Here is a 24,597-nt window from a genome sequence, read left to right as displayed (position 1 = left end):
TTGAAAACATTAATAGATATTTTCTTTGAGGGCATTTTCCATTAATATTTCATTCACTTAAAATACTTTGTAAAGGAGAGCAAAATGACCTAAAATTAGATGGCATTTTCAGCAAGTATTTCTTTAATAAGCAATATCAAGTGTCATAAAAGTTATGAATCCTGAATGACAATTTTGACATAAATAATACAAGGCATTTCCTAAGATATATGGCAGTTTCTAAACAAAAAAGTAAAGAGGAATATTAACATCCTAGACATCAGGTCAAGATGGCAAAGTAAGAAAACGCTGTGCTTGCCTCCTCCCATGACCACATCAAAATTACAACTACAGAACAACCATCATTGAGAACCACCTGAAGTCTAGCTGAACAGAAGTCCTATAGCTAGGGATACACAGAAGAAGCCGCTTGACGATGGTGGGAGTGGCAGAGACACGGAAGTGGCTAGTCCCACACCCACATGTGGCAGTTAAAAATTGGAAGGGATATCTCAGCTGCAGAGGTCCCTCCCTGAGGAGCGAGAGGTCTCAGCCCCACACCAGGCTCCCAAGTCTAGGTTTCCAGTGCCGGAAAGAGAAGTCCCCATAACTTCTGGCTCATGCTGGGGACTTTCCGAAAGTTTCTCAAAGGTTCACAAACCCCAAACAAGCAGAGGTCAGCCCCTGCACAACAGCTCCCCCACTACAGACATGGCCAGTCCTCAGTCAGTAAGCCTGAGGGTCAACCCCTCCCACTGACATGCCAATAACAATCAAGACACTCAGCTACAACAGAAAGACACACACAAACCACATAGAAGGGACATGTCTGAAGCACCTGGCTCAGGTGACTAGAGAGACTATGTCACTGGGCCCCACAGGACACCTACTAGATAAGGCTACTCTACCAAGATCGGGAGACGGAGCAGCTCCACCTACCCCCCCCCACACACACACACGTAGCCAAAATGAGGAGAGAAACATGTCCCAAATGAAAAAACAAAGCTCCAGAAAAAGAACTAAACAAAATGAAGACAAGCAAGCTAGCACATGCAGGGTTCAAAACACTAGTTATAAGGATACTCGAACTCAGAACTTTAACAAAGAGTTACAAAACATAATGGAGATAGGAAACAAAAAGGGCCAGTCAGAAATACAGAGCTGATATGACGACTACATTAGTGGGAATCAAGAGTAGATTAGATGAGGTAGAGAACTGAACCAGTGATTTGAGAAAAAAAGGTAACAGAAAACATCCAATCAGAACAGTAAAACAAAAAAGAATTCAAAAATCAAGGGTAGTTTAAGTGGCCTCTGGGACAATATCAAACATACCAACATTTACATAATAAAGGTACAAAAAGGAGGAGAGAGTGAGCAAGGGATTGAAAACCTTTTTGAAGAAATAATGACAGAAAACTTCCCCTAACTTGGCCAAAGAAATAGAAATATAAGTCCGGGAAGCATATAAGTCCCAAACAAGAACCCAAAGAGTCCCACACCACAACACATCTTAATTAAAATGCCAAAGGTTAAAGACAAAAGAAAGAATCTTAAAAGCAGTAAGAAAAAAAGCAGTTAGCTACCTATAAGGGAGCTCCCGTTAGACTGTCAGCTGATTTCTCAACAGAAACTCTGCAGGCCAGAAAGGACTGACACAAAATAGTCAAAATGATGAAAAGCAAAGATCTACATCCAAGATTACTCTACCTAGCAAGGTACCATTTAGAATCAAAGGACAGATAAAGAGTTCCTCTGACAGGAAAAAGCTGAAATTCATCACCACCAAACAAGTAACACAATAAATGTTAAAGTAATTTCTTTAAGAATAAGGGAAAAAAAAATAAAACTATGAATAATAAAATGGCATGAACTATATAACTATCAATAACCACTTTAAATGTAAATAGATTAAATGTTCCAATCAAAAGACATAGGGTAGCTGAATAAAAAAACAAGACCCATCCTTATGCTGCCTTCAGATTGAATGACAGTCTCAAAGTAAAGAAATGGAAAAATATACTTCATGCAAATGGAAATAGAAAAAAAAAAAAAGGATGGGGTAGCAATATTTATATCAAACAGACTTTAAAACAAAGGCTATAAACATTTATCCACAAAGATACATGCACCCCAGTGTTCACAGCAGCAATCACGGTAGCCAGTACATGAAAGCAACCGAAGTGTCCTACGACAGATAACTGGATGAAGATGTAGTGTGTGTGTGTGAGATAATCATGCTAAGCGAAATGAGCCATTAAAAGTTGAAAACCACATGATAGCACTCATATGTGCGATATAAATCTAAAAGCAACAAACATACATGGCAAACAGAGAGGGGAGGTAGAAGGGGTAAAAGAGGTCAAATATTTAGCGATAGAAGGAAATCTAACTATGGATGGTGAACACACAATGCAATATATAAACAACATACTATTGAATGGTACACCTGACACTATTGGATTTTATTGATCAATGTCATCCCAATAATTTTTAATTTTTAATTTTTCAAAAAAGGCTATAACAAGAAACAGAGAAGGACGCAGCAATTCCACATCTAGGTATTTATCCAAAAAACCCAAAACACTAATGTGAAAAGACATATGTATTGCTGTTTTCATTGAAGCATTATTTGCAATAGCCAAGATATGAAAGTAATCTAGGTGTTCACAGACAGATGAATAAACAAGTTGTGGTACACGTATACAATGAAATATTACTCAGCCATAAAAAAAGAAAATGAAATCTGGCCATGTGCAACAACATGGATGGACCTAGAGGGTATTATGCTACGTGAAATAAGTCAGAAAAATATAAATACGGTATGATTTTGCTTATATGCAGAACCTAAAATAAAAATAACAAATAAAATAAACAACAAAACAGAAACAAACTCACGGATACAGAGAATAGTTTGATGGTTGACAGATAACGGGTTGGGGAGATGGGTGAAAAAAAGAGAAGGAATTAAGATGTACAAAATGCCAGTTATAAAAACAGTCCTGGGGATGTAAAGTATGGCATGGAGAATATAGTCACTAATACTGTAACAACTGTGTATGGTGTCAGACGGCTACTAGACTTATCAGGGTGATCACTTCATAACAGAAAAATGCTAATCCTTATGTTGTAAACCTGACACTAATAATATCGTATGTCGCCTGTAATTAAAAAACTAAAAATTTCTCGAGAAAAAACCCTGGCTATATTTTTTGATTTCTTATTGGAAAACAACCTGAATAGGAATGCTTTTAGAAGTATATGTAAGCCTATCTCTCTGAGGACAATTCTGTTTAAAAAACATGCATAACACTAATATTTTTAAACTACCAAAAGGGATGTTTCTATGACTTCTATGATGAGTTGCCATATTACCGATTCTCTCATCCTGGCTACAGGCAGCTACACTGAAGGTTGTCATAAACCAGGGTCCCTAACTTCCAGGGTGCAGACCAGTAAGGGCCTGCAGGCTGTCAGGAACCGGGCCACACAGCAGGAGGTGAGCAGCAGCAGAAAGTGAAGCTTCATCTTTCTTTTTTTTGCAGACTCTCCCCAGCCTGACCATCACCTCATATCATCAGGCATTAGATTCTCATAGGAGCACAGGACCCTGGTGCCAAAAAAGTTAGGGACCGCTGTCATTGATGGTAGCTATAGCACTGCCATCAAGATAAACCTTGCCTCTCTTTTTCTATTCTTTAAAAACTGATATAACCACATACCCTCAGCATTATTCTGCCAAGTTGGCAGCTTCTCTCAGATCACTCTTCTCTCAGGACTCTCTTGATATGAATGTCCAGTCACCCTTATGGAATTCAAAATATAATCTTTATTCTTCCATACTTGAATTTCTTAATACAGCATTATACTCCTGGACTTAATTTTGAGAATAGCCACGCATGCAATACGTCAAAGAAGTGGTTACAGAGAACGAAGGTGTTTAAGCAGCACTATTAATTTTTTTTACGAAAGAAATGGTTTATATGTGCTGTCCAGTAAGGTAGCCACCAGCCTCCTCTTGTCTCTTGAGTACTTGAAATGTTTGGGTTTTTTTTTTTCATTTAATTTCAATTAATTAAATTGAAATAGTCACAAATGGCTACTGTATCAAATGGCACGGGAAAAAAAAACTTGGACTCACCTGTATTACTTGCTTCCCTGGCATCATTACTGAAGAGACAGGACGAAAGAAAAGGAAATACAGAATACAAGAACTTAGGTCATCTAGGAAAGTCTTTATTCCTCTTGCCCATTTCAGGAATGTTTACTATTAATATCACTACAAATCTGTACATATTGCTAACTGTGGAACATTTTTATAAAAATAATTTTTTTAATTGTATCTCACACCTTAATGCTAAAACATGTCATGGAAATAAAAGTAAACTGGGGCATATCATTAATAAGAAAATTGTGGGGGTTCAGGATGAATCACACCAAGACAGGTTTTTGTGGAATGCAATTGTTTAGGGCCAAAGGTAACTTTAGCTTCAGGCTCAAGAGAAACTTCTGCCCCTCCCTTAACTACCTAGAAGAACTTGAGTTAGGGGCCTTGCCTGTAATAATAAGAGATTATCAGAGATAACATCTTCTGACCTATCTATAGGTCACGGCAAACTTCTATTTGCTAAACATCTGTTGTTACCTTCTGCAATGAGAATGTGAAGCCCCAAGGTACACTGCCTTGTCCCAGCTGAGGATGTCTTACATGCCTCAATCCCCTTCCTATCTCTGAACCTCTCCTGCAGGCGGGGTCTCTGACTCTCTCATGTATGCGGGGTTCCCATACGTGTGTATGCATTAAATTTGGCTATTTTCCCTTGCTCGTCTGTCTCGTGTGTATTTGATCATTAGACCAGCCAGAAGAACCTGGCGGGTAGGGGATAGTTTCAATTCCTCCCCATTATCCTCCCATTCCTCCTACATCCACAAGAGGAAACACTGGGATTACTTCTGGTCACTCACTCCGCCTCATTATTTGAATATCCCACATAAAGGAATGATTTATCAAATTGGTGAAAGTTGGAAAAGGACATTGAGCATGTAGGAGCCCAGCCTGGGGTTAACTATCTTCTCTACCTGAGACAACATGGCAAGTCCAGTCACTGAGAAGCAGGAAGAAGTATGCTTCGCCATCAAGCCCCACTGTGCTCTTCGACCCAGCTTTGCCAGCAGTACAGCTGATTTTGTCCCTTTCCTCACTCCTGGATCTACTTTAACGTATTCAGAACTCAAAGGCAAAAGGGAACGTACAGAATTTTGCATGTATATGTTTGAAACGACACAGTGATTAAATTAAATGAAATGGAATGCATAGTAAATGTCTCTTCTTGTGGGATTTGGAGATGAGTTATAAAGAAAGATCTTTGGGAGGCCAAACAAAAAAAGATACTGAAAAAGGACTGAAGTTAATGCAGGGGCCGTGAGAGTAAGCCTTTACTTAGCTTGACCAAGTTGACAATCTTTGAACAGAAAAAGTTTCAAGAAATTCGGAGCAGAATAGCCCTTTGTAGTCTTAGAACATTTTTGACCTGATCCACGTTCCTGGAACATATTATAAAAGCACAGTTCTTCACATTTCCTTGCAATAAGATAAAGAACCTAAAATAGCAATGAAACTAAAAACTGGGAATTTAACATTTATTATTTATTGATCTATTATAGATCTCAATAAATAATGTCCCTGTTCTTGGCCCATTTCTTCTCACTCCCTTTCTTCCTCCTTCTACTGTTTTGGTCTTACGGGGCCTGACCCTGCGGGTCACAGGTCTCAGGCTTCACCATCACCTGCTCCCTGCTAGGTCTGGCCAGTGGGACGGTTCCCCACGAACCGAGCTTCTGACATCTGACACCAGCTGCTTAGGGAACACGCCTTCCTCTCCTCCCCCTCCAACACGGGGGGCGCGGACGCGTCCTGCCGTTGTCAACGTCCTCGCTGCCTCTTATTTGGTCACTCGGTCTTTCCATCACCTGCTTAGCTCCTTTCTGGTATTGTTTTGAAAAACTTGTAGAGTGCTTTGGCTTCCATCTTCCTGTCAAGACCCTAATAGTACATACAACACACAAACATACACACATGTGAATGCATAGTGTGATTCATCTCCAACTCCTCCCTAAGAAAGCGTCTTTGGTGAGAATGACTCTTAATGTAACAGAGTGAACTGCTCGGCCTCTCTGACCCCGTCTGGTTCCAGCCTGCTTTGCTCCATGGCCTTCATAATGGCTTCTGCTCAGTCTTGCATACAGACGTGCTAATCCTCAGAGGAATTCTGCTTGTGGCTTCGGTTTTTGCAAAAATAGCCCGTCCCATTCCCCTGGACATAAGAAAAGCGTGAACTCTGTACTTTCTCGAGATGGATCTGAGGTACCATCTTCTCTGATAGTTTGAGTTTGGGCTTTTGGATCGAATCGGTAACATTAGGGCCGTGATGTGGTATAATTAAGCTTTAAGATGTCCTTCTTGGTAAGAGGAAGGCTTCACACACACATAGCTGTTTCGGGTTTGAGCACTCTGAAGAACACATGACACCCCTCACCTCACCACCACGCCACTTACGGAATCCACTGCCTACGCAGAGAAACTGCAGAAAGGGGAGGACAGAGGCCCGGGGGACTAGCAGTGAAGACTAAGGAGGGACAGAAAGACTTCCTCACTCAGGGAACATCCGAGCTCTTCATCATAGTCATCGCCTCCCGCCCCACTCCTCACCCCTGAGAAGATGTAGGAAATCCGGGCTTTTCCCGCGTCCATCCCCTCTTTGAATTTCTAGGATGTATCTGAAGAATAGTAACACATTCCACAAATCTATTAATGCCGAAGCATGATTTCCAAAAAGATAAAAACATCACTTACTCAAATAAAGTCAGCAGCGTCAAATATTTATTTACTGCATTAATGGGGGAACCAGAAAAAGGCTGAGGCTGGTTCAAAAAGAACTGGAAAAAATCAAAGGATTTATAGTGACTTACGGAGAGGAGAGTAGAATAAAAATGCTAAATTTAAAAACAAAACTAGTTAATATCTTGCGAGGCAATAAAACTGTGGCTTCTCAGGTTCATCTTTTCTTTAAAGAAAGTAAGCAACAGTAGGTTTCAAAAAAGTAAAATAAGTATGAACATAAAAACATACACATTAAAAATTTGGGGCGAAGGTACACAAGAAGCTATTTACAAGCATTCGCCACTGAGCAGCAGGTCTGACAATCAAATGACGAAAAGGAGGAAGACTTACTTTTCTGTTTATATTATCCTGAGAAATTTGGATGTTTAGCATAGGAATGCAATGCTTTTATGATCGAAAGTCTTTTATTTAATACTTTTTTTCTGGTATTAAATTAGATATCCACAACCATCCTCTCACCAAGAGTCACCGAACACGATTTCAAATTTGTATTTGAGGTGACAAGAAGGTAAAGTCCCCATTTGTTCTGCGGGACACAGGCAAAGCTCTGCAAATCCAACGTTCCCTTTGTGGTAGCTGTGCAGAGTGAAAGGGACAAGAGCTGACGCCCAGAGGCCACCATCGGCCTGGGACACACAAGCAAACTGCGAGGACCTCAAAGGGTCACACTTTCAGCACGAAGGCAAACTAGATATTGTCCCGCCCAATGTAGGTCGCCAGAGCGAATGTCTTCTACTGACTCACGACCCCCGCCAGACACATGTAAGGGGCCCATGCAGTCAAAAAACAAACAGAAAAAAACCTCCGCACTGTGAACAAACACTATCAGCTTGACAAGTTCGAGGTGTGGGATGTGGGGAGGCCGATGGCAGGCCTTACAAACTCAGCGATTAAAAACGACCGCATACAATGGTCCGCGCATAAAAATTCCTAACGATAGCGGGTCATGGTACACAGTCATGTCCTAGGCCTGCAGCTTCCTTGACAAAGGTCGCTCTTTACTGGAAGCGAGCCTGTCTGTTGTCTCTGTGCATCTAGGATAACATACCTTTGAAATGTCAGAGTAAATGTCTTGTCCTACCCCTGAAGGCACAACCGCCAGCACCAGAATGCGAGACCCCAGAATCCTTAATCGTCATCTCGTTGTCCCCATACGATCTCCACGTGCTGTAAAGGTTAATTGCTAACTAGCCTGTACCCGCCAGTGTAACAGAAGTATGTGTCTCTCCATTCCGCTTTTTATCCAATCCTAGAGATTTCTCAATTTGCTTCCTCCTGTCCCCTTAACCGACCACAAATGGATTTCATGTAACCCTCCGTAAGTCTTCTCTGTCTCTAACACATAAGACAAGCTGCAAAACTGCCAATCTCCCCCAAATGTTCTCAATCTATTGAGATTTTACTTCTGGGCACATCCTCAAAATTTTGGATCAAGTGAACTTGTAAGATTTTCCCATAAACTGGATGTTTCTTTGTTAACAAGTCAGTCATTTTAGTTCAAGGAGGCTCCAGGTCATGAGTATCTCTGTGCTTCACTAGTAGAAACACATTAATTCATTCTAAACGGAGGCATCTAAAATCTCAAAGATAAAGTTCTAAGGAATAGGACATCACGTTCTACAGTTACAAAGCACACAAAGAAACAAGGTATGAGTATAGGTGAAATGAAAAACCAACATCAGGACTGGCCTTGGGAAACCTTCATTTATTAGAAACAGAGACATAAGATATAAAATAATAATAGTTAATATGTTTAAAGAAATAAAGAATTTAAAAAATAAGGAGGACAAAATCATTCAAAATGACAAGTTTCAAACAGAGCCAAAGAGATATTGTAGGGATGAAATTATAACTGTAAAAAGTTTAAATATACCGTATATATGTTAAGTAACAGGTTAGATATCGGCGAAGAGATAATTAAGAAACTAGATCTAAAAAGTATATCCTGAAGAGAGAGACACAAATAGGTGAATAATGTAAAGTGGTTAGGAAATCATGGTATATGCAGTAAGAAGGTCTAATTGTAAGTAAAGTCAATTCGAAGAGATAATGGCTGACATTTTCGCCAAATTTATGAAAGACATCAATCATATCCAGGAAGCTTCCCATAAATTACCAACATAAATAAGAAATTCCGCCTAGATGCATGAAGCTATAGAACACCAAAGACAAAACAATATAAAACCAGACAGAAACAAAAGGCAGATTACCTGTAAAAACATGAGTTTTAGATAAAGAGCCATCACTCTCAAAAGCAACAATGAAAAGCAAAAGAGAAAAATACCTTGAATGTACTAAGAAATCTAAAAACCCTTCATTTCATACACTAGGAGAACAATCCTTCCAAAGTAAAGGCAAAAAAAGTCACTTTCAGACAAACAAAAGAGTTTACCATCAACAGACGCCAAGCCAAGAGAACTTAATGATGTGCCTGAAGCAAAAGGAAAATAATCAGAGGAAAAAAATGTTCAAGGATCAAAAAAGAATAAATATATGTGTTTGTACACATATACACATATTTGTAGTACAATTCAATAGTAATTACTAATTCATAACATTAAAAAGAAAAAACATACAATTAAAATATCACACAAAACTACCATAAAAATCAAGAGAGGGCAGTTAGTGTTAAAGTATTCTTAGGTTCAAAAAGAAAAAACCATTGCTTTCTTTTGTCCCTTTTAAGATGCATGTTGAATTTCCTTTTGAAGTGTGTGCATGTTAAATTTTTTGTTATATGATCAAAAAAAAAAAAAAAAGTCTCCCAAATTAGTAAATGAGGAAATATTGAAATGAGAAATTAAAAATCTATTCAAAAAAAACGTAAGGAAGAGGAAGAGGAAAAAGAAGAAAACAGAATGGGAGAAGGAGTAGAAGCGGGGAGAGAAAGGGGGAGGGAAAAGAAGGAAGAACATGGAAAAAGGAAACTTTAAATTCAAAATGAAGTATCAGATATAAATCCCAAAATAATTTTACAATCAAGACAAAGAGATAAAAACTACAAAGACAAAGATTATGATAGAATTTTTTCTAAAAAAAAAAAAAAAAGCATTCATGTTATTTAAAGTTGATAATCCTAAAATATAAGAAAAAACAAAGGTATGAAAAATGTGATGGAATGTGAGTAGCTGCACATATTTTTAAGTAAACTTAAATTACTTAAATTTATGAAACAGAGAAAAAGTCAAGTCTCAGAAGAACACACAGAAGATGATGCCATTTACATACTGCTGAAATGATGTAAAACCAAATAATATGTTAATAAAGAGTACATATATAAAGCTATAATGAAAAAACTGATAAGCCCAAAGTTCAGGACAGGGGTCGCCACAGGACAGTGGAAGAAGGGGCTGGAGAATTAAGGAGGGGTGCATGGAAGCTTCAAAGTTATAGGAAATATTCCATGTCTTCGCCCCATTGGTAGGCAAGTGGGTGCTTGTTTTACTGTTCTGACAAATAGCCTTTCTTCAAAAATGTTTAACATGCTATAAAAATAATTTTCAAAAATAAGTCAAAGTATTAGTGACTTCAAAATTTTTAGTCTTGACTTTTTTCTTCAGACTGTGTTGATACCACTGAATACATCAATCCGCCTGCCACAAGCTTTTCTAGTTCTCTCGTCACATGTGCAGTACGTGGTACAAAACATATGTCGACTCCAAAGTTAAGCTCCTCCACGGGAGCTTTGGGTTTTGAAGCCCAGAAAAGAAGAAAAATTAGATTCCAAACATGACGCTGATTAAATGGAATAATAACACTTTAAGGCTGTTTACTCGCTTTGCAGTAAACATACTTTAACTGCAAATTTTTCTAAAGTGATTTTTCTCAAAATTATAGCTATTAATGTAATCAAACCTAGTTCCAAAACCTCCTTGGAAATCTAACAAAAAGATCACTTTAGCAAAAAAATATGTCTTGTAAACTTTAAAATGTATATGTTAACTGTGAGTAAAGGAAAACAATGCCTAGAATCGCAAACCACGAAGACCTGATAAGACTGGATTTTCTGAGACAGAACTCTTATCCTTGACAGCTGTGTCAAATTGAAAAAATTAAGATGCATTCTATAATTACTTGGCACTATGCACAGACAGGTATGAACTACAACGCTTGACATCAATCATAATGTTAGTGTCTACCTTCTTATGTTATCACCTCGAAGTGTTTGATGGCTTAAACATAATTGTTGACTATGTCAAGATCCACTAAAAGTTATATTTGATCATTTGAAGAACTTGCTCTTTCCCCAAGTGTTCCAAAAATAAAGCAACCATGTCTTTAAGCTCAAAACTGTCACCAAGAATACTGAATAATCAATAAAACTTCAAACAGAAGAACTTCACAATCAAATCAACTCTTCAAAAAACAAGGCAAATAATCTGGTTTTCAAGTAATTCATTATCTGAATAGTAAAAGGTACTCTTTATGGCTCATCATTGCTAGGCAGTTTCAAAAGTTGATAAATGGCTCTAAAAATATTGCATATAGGGGCAGGGGGTGCTCCTGCTTCTTCCTTGATTTTTAATTTAAATAAATCTTGATCCCAGCATTGAAAAACCACAATTAACAACTTTACTTGTTTCTTTTTCAACTCTATTCACAGACATTAAAGAATTTTAACTCGTATTTTCTCAATAATACCACAGGTCTAACAATCTCAAAAGCTTACAAAAATTAGAATTCCTTCTCTCTTGGAATTTAGTCACATACTGTACATAAAGAAAATACGAAAAACTGATTTTTTCAGCAGATACATCACAACTGATAGCAAAGTCCAAAGATTTGAGCATAGGCATAATTTTAAGTTTTACATGTCCAGCTAAGTCATTCTTCTAATCAGAGCATTAGACATAGAAATACTGAGTATCTTCTGAATTTTCTGTCTACATAAAACCATAAATTTTTAAAAATTCCCAGTAAGATTTTCTATTCTTTTTAATTAAAAAGACTACTTCATAGGAAACATCCATAGCACTTATGTATTTCTGGTAATATATTCTAGAACTGTCGATTCTTGGGGAAAATAATTGCATTCCATAAGTGTTTGATTTTCTTTTAATTAGATTCAAATGAAAGGGACATATTGAATTATTCCCCAGTTTTCCTAGGTGAAATCACCATTGGAATGTACATAAAATCATTAAAAAAAAAAAAAAAAAACCCTTTCAGTTTTTCTTTTGCTACCATATTCATCTACTCAAAAGATGAAGCAGAAGAAGAAAAGGGAAAGGGAAAGTCTGTTAATCATATCGAAAAGCCATGAATATCTCCTGGGCCCAGCAGCTGACAGATAAACTGAGAAATGAGTGTGAGAATCTCCCCATCGACCCAAAAAATACCCTCTTCCCACATGTGAACGTCACTGGTACAAGGCCAAGACTGGCTTTGCTATGTACTCAAGGCCCGCATCTAAGATAGTACTTAGAACACAGCAGGTGCTCAATAATTATTTTTTGAATGACTACATTTAATGAGTGCAGATTAAGCAGGAAACCCGAGCTCTTCATGTATGACCAAACCTGTTAGATAAAATCCTAATTCAACTTAGTTTCTAACAGCAATAGCCAAGGTAAGACTGAAGAAGGCTAAAATCAAACCTCATTGTTTCAACTGACAAATCTTTAAGAGCACCTTCCATATGCTAAGCACTGTGTTGCTAAAGAGATGTAAATAAGATATATGAAGTCCCTGGTCTCATTCTCACCATTGGCTTATAGTATAAACCAATGTAGTATAGTGGCAAAATACGATAAAACAAAGTTGAAATATACTACAGATGCTTTCTTCACTCTTCGCACTTCTTAAACCTCACTCACTTTCGTGACTTTTGTTTTAAATATGTGTACTGTCAATATTTTTTGTCATACTATAGAGTAACTACAGATATATCCAAAAAGAGCACAAATCAGATGGTATCACAGATTCTTTTACATATTAACAAATCATAGTTTGTCATTCTAGCCCTCAGAAAATATATACAGATACACACATACATGTAAACATATATATATACACATATACATACATACATATATAAACACATCACACATATACATGTACACACGTATAGGTATATTCTTATGCAGAAATAAGTACTGATTTATTATACAATAAAAAAGTCAAAACTGATCTACTTTAGACCACTGGAGCTCTGAAATTCTAATTCTAGGACTGTTCGGATACTTTATAATAACTTCTTGAAATTTTTCAAGAATATGCTAAGCTACAAAGGCTAAAAATTGATCTAGAGATGCCCTTATGGTGGTCATGCTGTCAGATACAGGACGCCATTAAATTTGGATTTCACAAAAAACAATATTTTTAATGTAAGCATGTCTAAAATTCAGATTTTACTGGACAACCTATATTTACAGTTCTTAAATCTAAAACACTAACCTAACACAACCATTACTAATAAAGGGAAAAAAAATTAATAGTATTTCTTGCTATGTCGAACAGGACTCAGCCAGTATATATGCAATACCAGAATTCAGAGTGCAACTGTCACATTAAATTAGTAGTTTCTGATCATGATTGTCCTCTTTAAAAATATCACATTCTTTAAAATTCTAAGAAAAATTGTGTATTTTTAAAGTACATTAGCTATGGTATCACTCAATAATAAAATAGAAAAATACTATTGAGACTATATTTCTTCATGCATATAAGTACTACGGATTCAACTTTTACCTTGAGAAGCTATAGAGGTATACCAGGTACTTATTTATGGGTGCCATAAAGAAAGTTTTTTTTTTTTTAAATCACAGATAAAAACAACTATTGAATTCAATCACATGCCCTGATGATGTTCAGAGATATGAATTACCTCACGGGATTACTAGTCAAAGATACGCGGAGAGACTCCAGGCACGTGAAGAGTCTCTCATCCGCAGACCCCATTTTTAGTTCACGGATGAATTCCTGAGGGGAGATCTGTCGATTTCTCTTAAGACTTCCCTGTAAAATAAGTTAAAAAAAAAAAAAAAAGAAGAATTTTAATTCATGCTGTGTGAAGATGACCCATTAAAATAACAATTACATTAATCACACTTTTCGCATTAATGGCTGCACACAAGTGCTCAGAGCCATATTATTTTGAAGGGATAATTTCTTCACTTCTGTCCATAAATCTATAAATTCACAATCCATGGCATCCACAAAAGACAGCAACATAATATCAAAAGGTTTATAAATTAAATGCTTTTCAAATCTAAAATACAATAGAAAACAAAATGTATATCACAGAAAATATCTTAAAACATAGAAATATAGTTTAGGCACACACAAAATAAAAATCACAACTCAATACGACAATGACCCTATTAAAAATTAATATTCCAACCAACACAAAAAGCTGTAAATCATTAATTCATTCAACCACCATGAAGTACCTAGTTCTAAGCACCGTAGACACAAAGATGATCAAAATCTAAGTCTGGAAGGAGAAATGCAAGCAAAGACATTATCCTTTTCAGTGCAGTTTAAGTCCTATCATATGATACCAAGCAACCCAAAGGAGAAACAGAAGCTAACTTGGCAGCACACATGTGGGGAGCCTGTGTAACGGGGAGAAGGTAGGAGTTAGGGAGGCAAAGAATTAGACAGGAATATCTTCCAGACTAAAACGTAACACACGTGTGTACCCAAAAAGAAAAAGAGAAGCACATAGAACTAAAGATAGGGGCCAGATGATGGAGGGCTAAAGCGCTACTACACAATTAACTTCTCCAGGGGAGTTTAAGGAGGATCGCTCTGGCGGCAGTATGATACATGGATTAGAAGAGTTGGGAGTTCGCTCAGTATTCAACATTAAGTGCCTACTAAGTGCTGGACACTGTTTTAAGTTCTGAAAAAAGAGCAGTGAACAAGAGACAAAAACCTCTACCTGCACAGGGCTTTATTCTCCAAGGGAAGAATAAGGACAGACGATAAAGAAGTGATTAAAATATATTGCACTGTAGATAGCGGTTAGTGCTGCAGAGAAAAGTAAAAGCAGGGAATAGGTACAGGAGCACAGGAGACGGGATACAATTTCAAATTGGGAGGCTGAAGAAAGCCTCGCAGAGAAGAATCCGAAGGCCTCAAACTTGAGTGTCAGACTATGAGGTCTGAGGAGTGAACTGACCATGCGGATAGATATCCAGAAAAATGTTGTGATGGACGGGACTATAGGCCTGAAAGCCACCAAAAGAATTTTGACTTTTACTGAGATCAGAAGCATCACCAGAAGCAGAAAGACCTGATGAGAAGGTACATATGCAGTCCGGATGGCAAATGAAGAGGATGCACGAACAATAAAGTTCAGAATTATATTGTAAATACGAATTATACATCCAAGGGGAAGGAAAGGTATGGTACGTATTCAAAAGCAGATTAGTTGGGATGGCAGGTAATTAGATAATTTTTTTAAAAAATATCTTTTCATTTTTATTAGTTTGCTACATAGTATACAGCAAACATTCCCAATAATGCAAAACAAATTAGCCCCGGGAAGGTGATTTTCATCAATAGCAAAGTGGTAATTTACTGAAGAAAAACTCGATGGCAAAATCTCAAGAAAATAAAATGATAAAGTTGAAAAGGGAAATGAAGTGGTGAAGCACTGAAAATTAATATCGTTTTTATCAGTGACTACATTATATCTCAAGAGAATAAATTCAACTTATATTAACATAGCATTTATCAATGTCTGTTTTTATTTAAATTACCAAGTACTGCTTGTTGAACACAGACAATTTAAAAAACAGAGAAATGGGAGAAAAGGCATCTCAAAATGACTATTAATTTGATATTTGTTTTTAAAGTATATTTTCCTCATACATAAAAATAAGCAGCAATAAGTACATTTGGATTAAAGAATATTCAAAGGTTTTTTTAAAAAGCCACCTGCCTATCTCTTAACCCTATCTCACAATCACTTTTAATACTCTTAACTGTTTCTTCTGATAGACACTTAATGTCTAAATTATGTGCTTATTCTGATCTTTTTAAACTTGTAACTTTTTAATATTACCTTGTCCTTCGGTAATAGAAGATAAGGATTTAATTATCTTAAATCATTGCAACTTCTACTCTCCCACCCTGTGACTATAATTACAGATAAACTTAATTGAACTGAAAGACGCAATTCCACAAAATGGGAGCTCACTGAATCCACATTCTATGGGATCCTTACAAGAATCTTAAGGTTAGGTACCCAAAACTCTGAACGATGCATAAACCCCGTTCGCAACACAGAATGGAACATTATATGTCCCTGCTCATGAAGTCCTCCAGCAGCTGTAATTCCCATGCTGGTCCCCCTACATGGGACAGTGGGAACAGAGAAGCATGTCATCCCTTGCCTCCTATTCAGCGTTGGGCTGGAGGTCCCAGCAAGTGCATTAAAGTGACAATAGACATACAGACTAGAAAGGAAGAAGTAAAATTGCCTTTACTGGTACATGAGATGATTATCTACATGAATTTAGTAAGGTCACAGAATAGAAGTTCGACATATAAAAATAATTCCTATTTCTAAATATGATCGGCATTTAGAAAATGAAAATTTGAAATATACTATTTCAGTAGCACTATAAAATTACGAAAATTTTTTAACAAGGGAAATATCTATACACTGAAAACTATAAAATGTAGAGAAAAATTAAAGATGTCCTAAATAAATGAGGATGTTATACCATGTTTGTAGATTAGAATTCAATATTATTAAAAATCCACTTAATACATTTTGTGAAAAAGAATCTACAGATTCAATATAATAACCATCCAAATCCCAGCAAGCTTTTTTTGCAAAATTGAGACGCATGTTTGAAATTAATATGGAAATATAGGGGATGGATCTAAAAGAGAACAATTTTGAAAAAGAAAAAAGTTGGGACAGTGATCAAATTAGAAGCAATCATAGAACAGAGTCCAGAGATACACTTGAATCTGTGTGGTCAATGATTTTGAACAAAGGTGTCAAGGTAATTCAATTGAGTAGGAAGGATTTTCTTAACCAAATGGTGTTGGAATAATTAAATATGAGAGAAAGTAAACCTAAATTCTAGACCTAAATATAACAGCTAAAACTTTAAAATGTCTAGAAGAAAATAAATCTTTAATATTCTGGGAGAAGGCAAATTTTTTTTAGATAAGATACAAAAGGCACTACCTATAAAATTCATCAACATTTAAAACTTCCGCTCTTTTATTCAGATAGTTTCATTAAAAAAAAAATTAAAAGTAAGCCACAGACTAAGGAAATATTTGCAATGCATGTCAAGGACTGAGCAGAGTCTGAGATTTTACCCTACACACAAGTTAAGTTAGCCTGCTACTGTTTCGTGGATGCTGGCAGAAGACACGAAACTCCTAAGTAGAGACCAAATACTTTATCATGCATATATGTTCGTCCCCCAACCCACCATCTCCCCTGATGGATGATGGACTCCTACACGTGCAGTGGGGTGCACTGTAGGAGAGAACACTGAGCTTGACTGTGGCGGGGTCGTCATCTTTGTTTCTTTTTTTTTACAGTGAACAGTAGCAAGCCTGCTCATTATCCGTGGACAGACATAACTTCACCTCTAAGGCTTCTCATTGCCAAGGAAATCCTGAGAAATGGCCTGGGAAAGGAGCAATCGGACCTTAAATTCTTGGCATAACCAGAAAAAAATAGACAGTGGTACTCATGACAGACTGCCCCTCCCAATGATAAATGTTATCTCATGAAGGATGTGTATTCGGAATATTTAACGAACTCCTATAACTCGGTATGATGACACGAACGGTCCAATTTAAAAAATGGATAAAAAAACTTCACAAGAGATATACGAATGGCCAATAATCACATGAAGTGATGTTCATAATCATTTGTCAAAAGGGAAATGCAAATTAAAATCACAAAGGAAATAACACCACATGCCCCCTAGAGTGACGAGGATGTACAGCATCTGGAACTCTCCCGTGACTGGTGGAGACGTAACACGGTATTGCCACTTTGGAAAACGGTCTGATAGTTTTTTTTGTTCTATTTTTAAAGTTAAAATATGCAGACCATAAGACTCGGCAAGTGCACAAGTAGGTGTTAAGCAGGAAAGGGAAAAAATCTACATACACACAGCGTTCAGAACAGTTTTATTCATAACAGCCAATGACTGGGAATAGCCTAAGTTTTCATCGACAAGTCGTGGTTTGCCCATCCAGTGGCATACTACACAGCTATAAAAAACGTCACTCCTGATCATGAACCCCAAAACACTATACTGAGTTAAAGAAGTCAAACAAAAAAGTAGTATATGGCTCCACTTGTCTGAAAGACCAAGACCAAACTGTCAGTCTTTTTTCTGGACTCATTCTAGCTCAAAGCATGGAAGCAGAGCTGTTAATTTTTGGTGCGTTTGGTTGGAGGATGTGGGTAAAGGTGGACATTTGAAATAGGGCAGCAAATTTGTTTTTTCCTGTTAATACACACAAAACAAACAGACTCACTGGCTAACAATACTTCTTTATTTCAGTCATATTAAGTTTTTCCATTTTGTACAATTTATTGCCTAAAGAAAGGCATCTGCATTTTCGCCTGAGGTTCCTGCCGCTAACTCCCTCCCGCCTCTTACCCAGACCCTTCCCCCATCACTGCTACGTCCTTGCACAGGCCGACTCCTAGATATCGGGTAGATCTGGGCTGAGACTAACTTCTCAGGACAGGCCTTTTATGAGACACACGAACTGAGTCCCCCACCTATGGATTCCTTTTTCCAAATTCTCATCGCTCTGTATTAAAATAACTTTTCCATTTATTATTTAAAGGATATACTGAATGCCTACTGTGTGCCAAAACTTGTTTACATGATGTGGATATAGAGGTAAAACAAGACGAAGATAGCTGCTAGGTTTTTAGTCTAAGCCAAAATTTAGTCTCTATCCACATGATGTGGATATAGAGGTAAAACAAGACGAAGATGGCTGCTAGGTTTTCGGTCTAAGCCAAAATGCCATCTGCTTAATCGAGAAGACAGAAGGAAAGTAAGTGATGGCGGAAGTAGCTATTTAAGAGGCGCAAGTCTGAGCAAATGACATTTTTCTCTCCAAGAAAATAACATTTGAGCAGAGACAAGAGTGAAGAGGAAGGAACATAAAAAACCTGGGAGACGGGTATTTCAAGCAATCGGGAGGAAATATGAATGAACTTGGTGTATTCGAAGAACAGCGAGAAGATGCGTCTAAATCCCAGTGAGCGTGACACAGATATAGAGGACACAGACCGACAAAACAGGCCTGTCCGATCCTGGAGACAGCGGGCTGAAACACTACAGTCTGAGTGCCAAATGTTTGTGTTGATTCCTAAGCTAAGGATGCTTTTCACATTTTCAAACGCTTATAAAAATGAAGAGGAAGAGGAGTTGGGAGAGGAAAGAGAGGAGGAAGACAAAGCGACAGCCACGGAGACCCTGTGGACGCACAAAGCCTGCGCACTGTGTGGCCACGTAAGACAGGTGTGCTGGTCACTGACAGGGCCTCACAGACCACGGCAAGGACTTCGGGTTTTCGTCTGAGTGGATGGAAAAAAACCACTAGCGGGCACCGAGCATAGAAAAGATCTAACGAGCATTTTTAACAGAAAATCCTGACCCCTGTATGGCAGCGGACCGTAAGTGGCAAAACGTGAAACGAGCACACGAAGCAGAAGGCTACTGTGCTGTCTGCTCAGGACGTGACGGCAGCCCAACACAGAATGCCGGAGACGGACGGCATGAGAGCTGCCCAATGCGAAGGCACATCAGACGAGACTTGCAGATAGTCTGGCAGTCAGGTGTCAAAGGAGTAAAATTCAGAGATGATGCCGGAGTTTTGGGTCTCAACAACTGAATAGGGCCACCGTCTACTACCCGTTGTGACCCTGTCAACGTCAGCTTGAGTAGTGGATTGGGGATCAGCCTAATCAGAAATTTAAGGGGGAGCAGAAGAATGGACAACTCTTTTGAAGAGATTGTCTATAAAGGGGAGCAAAGACCTGGGGCAGTAGCTACAGGGGAACCTGTGGTGTGATTTGGGCGGCAGGGGCTGGGGCGGGGGGAGGTGAGAGAAAAACTATGCCATGTTCGCAGGCTGATGCGAATGACCACGCCGGGGGGAAGAAATTGATGGTGCAGAGGGTAGATATAGAGCAGAAAAACACACAAGTCCACAAACAAACAAACAAACCCTGGGGTAAAGGACAGACGACGTGACATAAGAGGAAGGACTGACCTTGCACAGCTGCATGGAGAGTGTCTCACTGACAGAAGAGCAGAAGCGGAACCCAAGGGGACAGATTCAGGAAGATTGCTACTTTCGGTAACTGGAAAGTGAGATGTGGCAGTTCTATTCTCATTATATGGACATTCTGGGTGCTAAAAGCAGCAATAATCGGCCAAAAGTAAGGCTGCACAGCTGGAGGTATGAGAAGAAAAGGCACGAAGTCATTCTGAGAAAGGGAAGAAGTGCACTACAAGGCTGGACATCGGTACGGCGTCCGTTAAGAGCTTGCTGGTCAACTGTGGTTAGGCAGGAAATACGAGTCGGTGTGGCTACAGGCTTCCTCCCAGGTGCACACGGTGCTGAGGTGCAAATGCAGAGGCGGCAGCCAGTTTAACCAAGGGCAGAGATTATACAGATGAAAAGGCAAGTGAACCGATGGTTTATGCAAGAGAACAGAGGACGGCGTCCAAGGTCCTTAAGAGGGAAAGGCATGGCGGGGAGGGTGGGGAGGTTAAGAAACATTTTTTTTAAATGGTAGTGTCAATGGATTAACAGTTCTAAAAGGGTTGTAGAATTTCTAAAGTGGAAATCTTAGGAAGCACGAAAGATAGGTAATGCTCAGGAAAGGAAGTCTGTAAACCACACTTAGAGGTGGGATTTTACTATCCAAGGTAATGGGGAAGTTGAGATCGGGCGGGAAAACAAAGATCAATGAGAGTGATAAAGTCAAAGGAAATAGGAGTCTAGAGTGTCGGATGGACCATCTATGTGAATGATGAAGTTAGCAGGGATGATGATGGTTAGCAGGAAGAAAAGCAATGAGCTAGGCAGCCAAATCTTCTCCTAGAAGGAAGGAGCTGCTGGTACATACATGTCGGCACTTCTCTATGTCCCCATCTGCTCCACTAGAACCCATCTATGAGGGCGATGTCTGCTTCCGCCTAACTCATTGCTGCGTCTTCAGTCCCTTGTAAAATGCCCGGCATTCAGTGCGTGAAGGAGGTCGTGATAAGATGGAAGGTATGTATAGACTAAGGATTAAAAGAGGAGGAAGATAACACACACACACACACACACACAAATCTGAAAAAAAAAATGCTCACTCAGAAGGGAATATTTCAAATTAAAAACATAGGAAATAGACCAGATAATTGGGAGATTAATTTTCAGCACAATTTCCCGCCTTTCATTATATTATTGTCAAAATATGGGTATAAAAGAAAGGAAATTGAGGGAAGAAAATATTATGTTACACGAATAACCAGAAATATTCCTTTTAAATACAGCTCATCTTGAGTTTCTTTCATTTTACATAACTTCAAAGGAAGTAGGATGTAGGAGAGAGAGGAAAGCTACTCACGTCTCCATTTATCCAAGTCCATTAGCCACGAAGATGAAGATACTTAGAAAGCTTTATCCCCTGTGATATCGAACACATTACGGAGATAAGGGTGTCTGCCTGACATCATGAAAATTAGAAGGGTATTTATCCAACATAATTTTTAAATCTTTTTTAATCCTTTAGATTTTATTCTAAACCATCAAATGTAAAACGGAAAGAAAAGTACATACATTACTCTTGTCAGATCCCTTATTAAATATACGCTAAGATATAAAACGTAACATACACTTTCGGTATTTATTTCCCTTACCATTTCTAATCCTCTAAAACCAAATATTATTTCTTTCACTATGTAACTATTAAAAGTAATAGTAACCCTTTCCTTTGACCCTTCTTAGACCAGATTCTTCTTTACCTGCCTCAAAGCCTACATTTCACCTCAGTTCAAACATAAAAATTATTCAGTGCATGTACCTTCACTTATTTATTTGTCTGCAGAGTAATTTGGAATACCATTTCTATGACAAATTAAAAATACATCGTATTTCTAGTTACCAGTGGAAAGTATTGAAGTGACTTCCTTTCATTTTTTTCTAATGGTTGAGCGATTTTTACACAACCACAGAGAATCTATCGTTAAACGATAAACTGATTTTTAAAATAATAAAAGTGAAAAGCTACATCTAGAAAGTCTGCGTGCTCTGCAGGACACAGCATGAACGTCACCGTCGGTGAGAACAAAGATCTTTCAGCCCCCAGTAGAGGGTCTAACAGCCTGCAGGTGTCTTCAGCAAAAGTTTGCCTAGATCCAAGACATCGCAGAAATCAGAAATTATATCCTTCAGCATTACTCCAAATGCTGTAAACCATGATTCAACACAGTAAATCAAACCTTATTTCTCCCAAAAAGTAGCCCATATCACAATTCACCATGCAACATTCTCGACTGCGGGTAATAGTCTCTCAGACTTTTAAAATGCTGATTTCCGTTATGAATTTAACATGAGGATCCAAAATATATGGTTTCTGGAGATTTAAAATTTTAAATGTGGGGAGATTGGAAGAACAGGTTGAAACCTTAAGTGATTTTTGTGTGAAGTTAGTTACTTAGGCTCAAGTCCTCCTCTACAACATTCACTTTGTAGTTTTTTTGCATGTGAACTGCAGAGACCAGAATATTTTCATCAACATAAAGCCAAAATAGTCAAAAAGCTTAAGTTCTTACAGTTATGAGAGCATGTGTGCACACTCTTACATGCGTGTGTGTGTCTCTCTCTACGTATGTGGATTTTTTATCTGTGTCAGTAACTATAAATGAAACTGCTTCAGTTTTAGCATGAGAATTCCTGAATTCTTGGTACCTATGATTTAAGTGATGAAACTTGTATAGATGAATAAGATGATACGAGATGTGGGGACTATTTAATGAAATAGTTTGCACTGATAATGACAGTATTTCAAGAAAACGGCAGAGTCAGCGCTGTACCAAAAAAAGGGTGAGCACAGTTGTTGCCAAAGGAGTAATTACACTCTAAACTACTATCATGTATATTGCTATTAAAATGCATTACAAAAATTTTTCAATGCATTTTTCATTTTTCAAATGGTTTCTTGCATCTCTCATGTCACTGATCAACAGAAACACTAAGCTGTCATTGAACGTTTACAACCCCCACAGCTCCCTATTGCCAATAAAGTGTTATTCAGAGATGAGGTTATGCAAACTCATAGAAACTACGAGTGATGTAAAGTACTACAGAAAGATGCATTCACCAACAAAATAAGGGGTAGCAAAGAGTCCCCTGACAGAGCTAGGTATAATTTTTTTCATGAACATTTCATAAACACCATCATGTACCGAAAACTCTAGCTTAATTTTGGAAGCTCCTTTTAAATAAAGTACATTAAAAATAGCATACGTTACAAGTTTAGAAATATCAAGTGTATTTTTACAAAGAAATACCCAACACTAATTTCTTAGACATCTTAAAATTAAATTAAAATAAAAGAAATTCAACACGCATTTCTCTTATTACCCATCAGGACACACGAGTATCGACTTCCCTACTATTCTATTCACAGGAAAGCTTTCCTGCATTGGCCCTGTTTCTTCTGTAAGACACTTGAACACTTAGACCGTTTTATGTATTCAAGAAGCCTTGATGCAACTGTTGAATGCCATATCCTGGTACTAGAACACTTCTACTTGCTTAGCACAGCCAGAAATGAGGTGTCGTTTTAGCTTTTGATTTTCAAAAATGGTATATGTTAACGGTCATCTGTTTCTACCCATAGCCAGGGAATAGCAGTCGAATAGCAATGGTGAACCACGCCACACACAGGAGCACACTGCATGAACTGTAGCATGTAGTTATATGAGGACAACGCTGAACTAACGAAACTGTATAGTGTGGACGGGAACATGGGAAAGACGTGGGCGTAGAACACCTTAAGAGAAAAGAGGGTGAGTGACAATTCTCTGAACATGACTTTTCGTGTAGTTTTGACTTTTGGAACTATGTTGATGTTTCATACATGCCAAAAAAATATGTATATAATATCAGTGATGGGAAGAAAAGCCTAAAATGAAATAAATGCAAATCGAATGAACCCAACTATTCCTAATGAATAATAACGTCGAGAGAAATAAGCTAGAAAATATGATAATTGTAAACAGAATAAACTTGTGGGCTTTGGTAGAAAAAATAGGGAAGGTATATAGATAGAAAAAATAGATACAAGACAGGTCTGTGTACACATATACAGAAGATGTTCTCTCTATACAGATGATGTTTCGTATGTCCACAATTGCATACACACAACATCCAAATATGCACACATGCATGTACATGTGTCTCACACACACCCATACACCCTGTGTATGAGAGGCCCTATAAGTACTCAAAGAATGATAAGGATATGCCCAAGGACAAAGGAAGCAGTTTGGAGGGGGTTCTATTGGCCAAAACTATGGAGAAGGCATGTGTGTGTATGTGGGGTTGGGGGGGGGGGCATTCTGACGGTTGCACAACATTGTGAAGATAAAGTGAACTGTACGCTTCAAAATGGTTAATGATGGATTTTATATTGTGCGAATTGTACCACAATAAAAAGCTTTAAAGAACATTCAAAAAACAGGAAAAAATTAACCTAT

General features: G+C 37.9%; 1 protein-coding gene across 2 annotated transcripts in view; it reads right to left on the bottom strand.

Moving 5' to 3' along the window:
* Positions 1-24,597, bottom strand: part of DIAPH3 (diaphanous related formin 3) — a 430,201-nt gene that overhangs the window by 315,812 nt on the left and 89,792 nt on the right. For both annotated transcript variants that reach the window (XM_036228908.1, XM_036228909.1), the window contains exon 4: positions 13,707-13,837. In XM_036228908.1, coding sequence (XP_036084801.1) covers positions 13,707-13,837 — 131 coding nt within the window. The remainder of the gene's footprint in view (positions 1-13,706; positions 13,838-24,597) is intronic.

Source organism: Rousettus aegyptiacus, unplaced genomic scaffold, assembly GCF_014176215.1.
Source record: "Rousettus aegyptiacus isolate mRouAeg1 unplaced genomic scaffold, mRouAeg1.p scaffold_m13_p_11, whole genome shotgun sequence".
Taxonomy (NCBI): Eukaryota; Metazoa; Chordata; class Mammalia; order Chiroptera; family Pteropodidae; genus Rousettus; species Rousettus aegyptiacus.
Note: the sequence above shows the minus strand (reverse complement) of the source record. Positions and strands in the feature narration are given on the sequence as shown.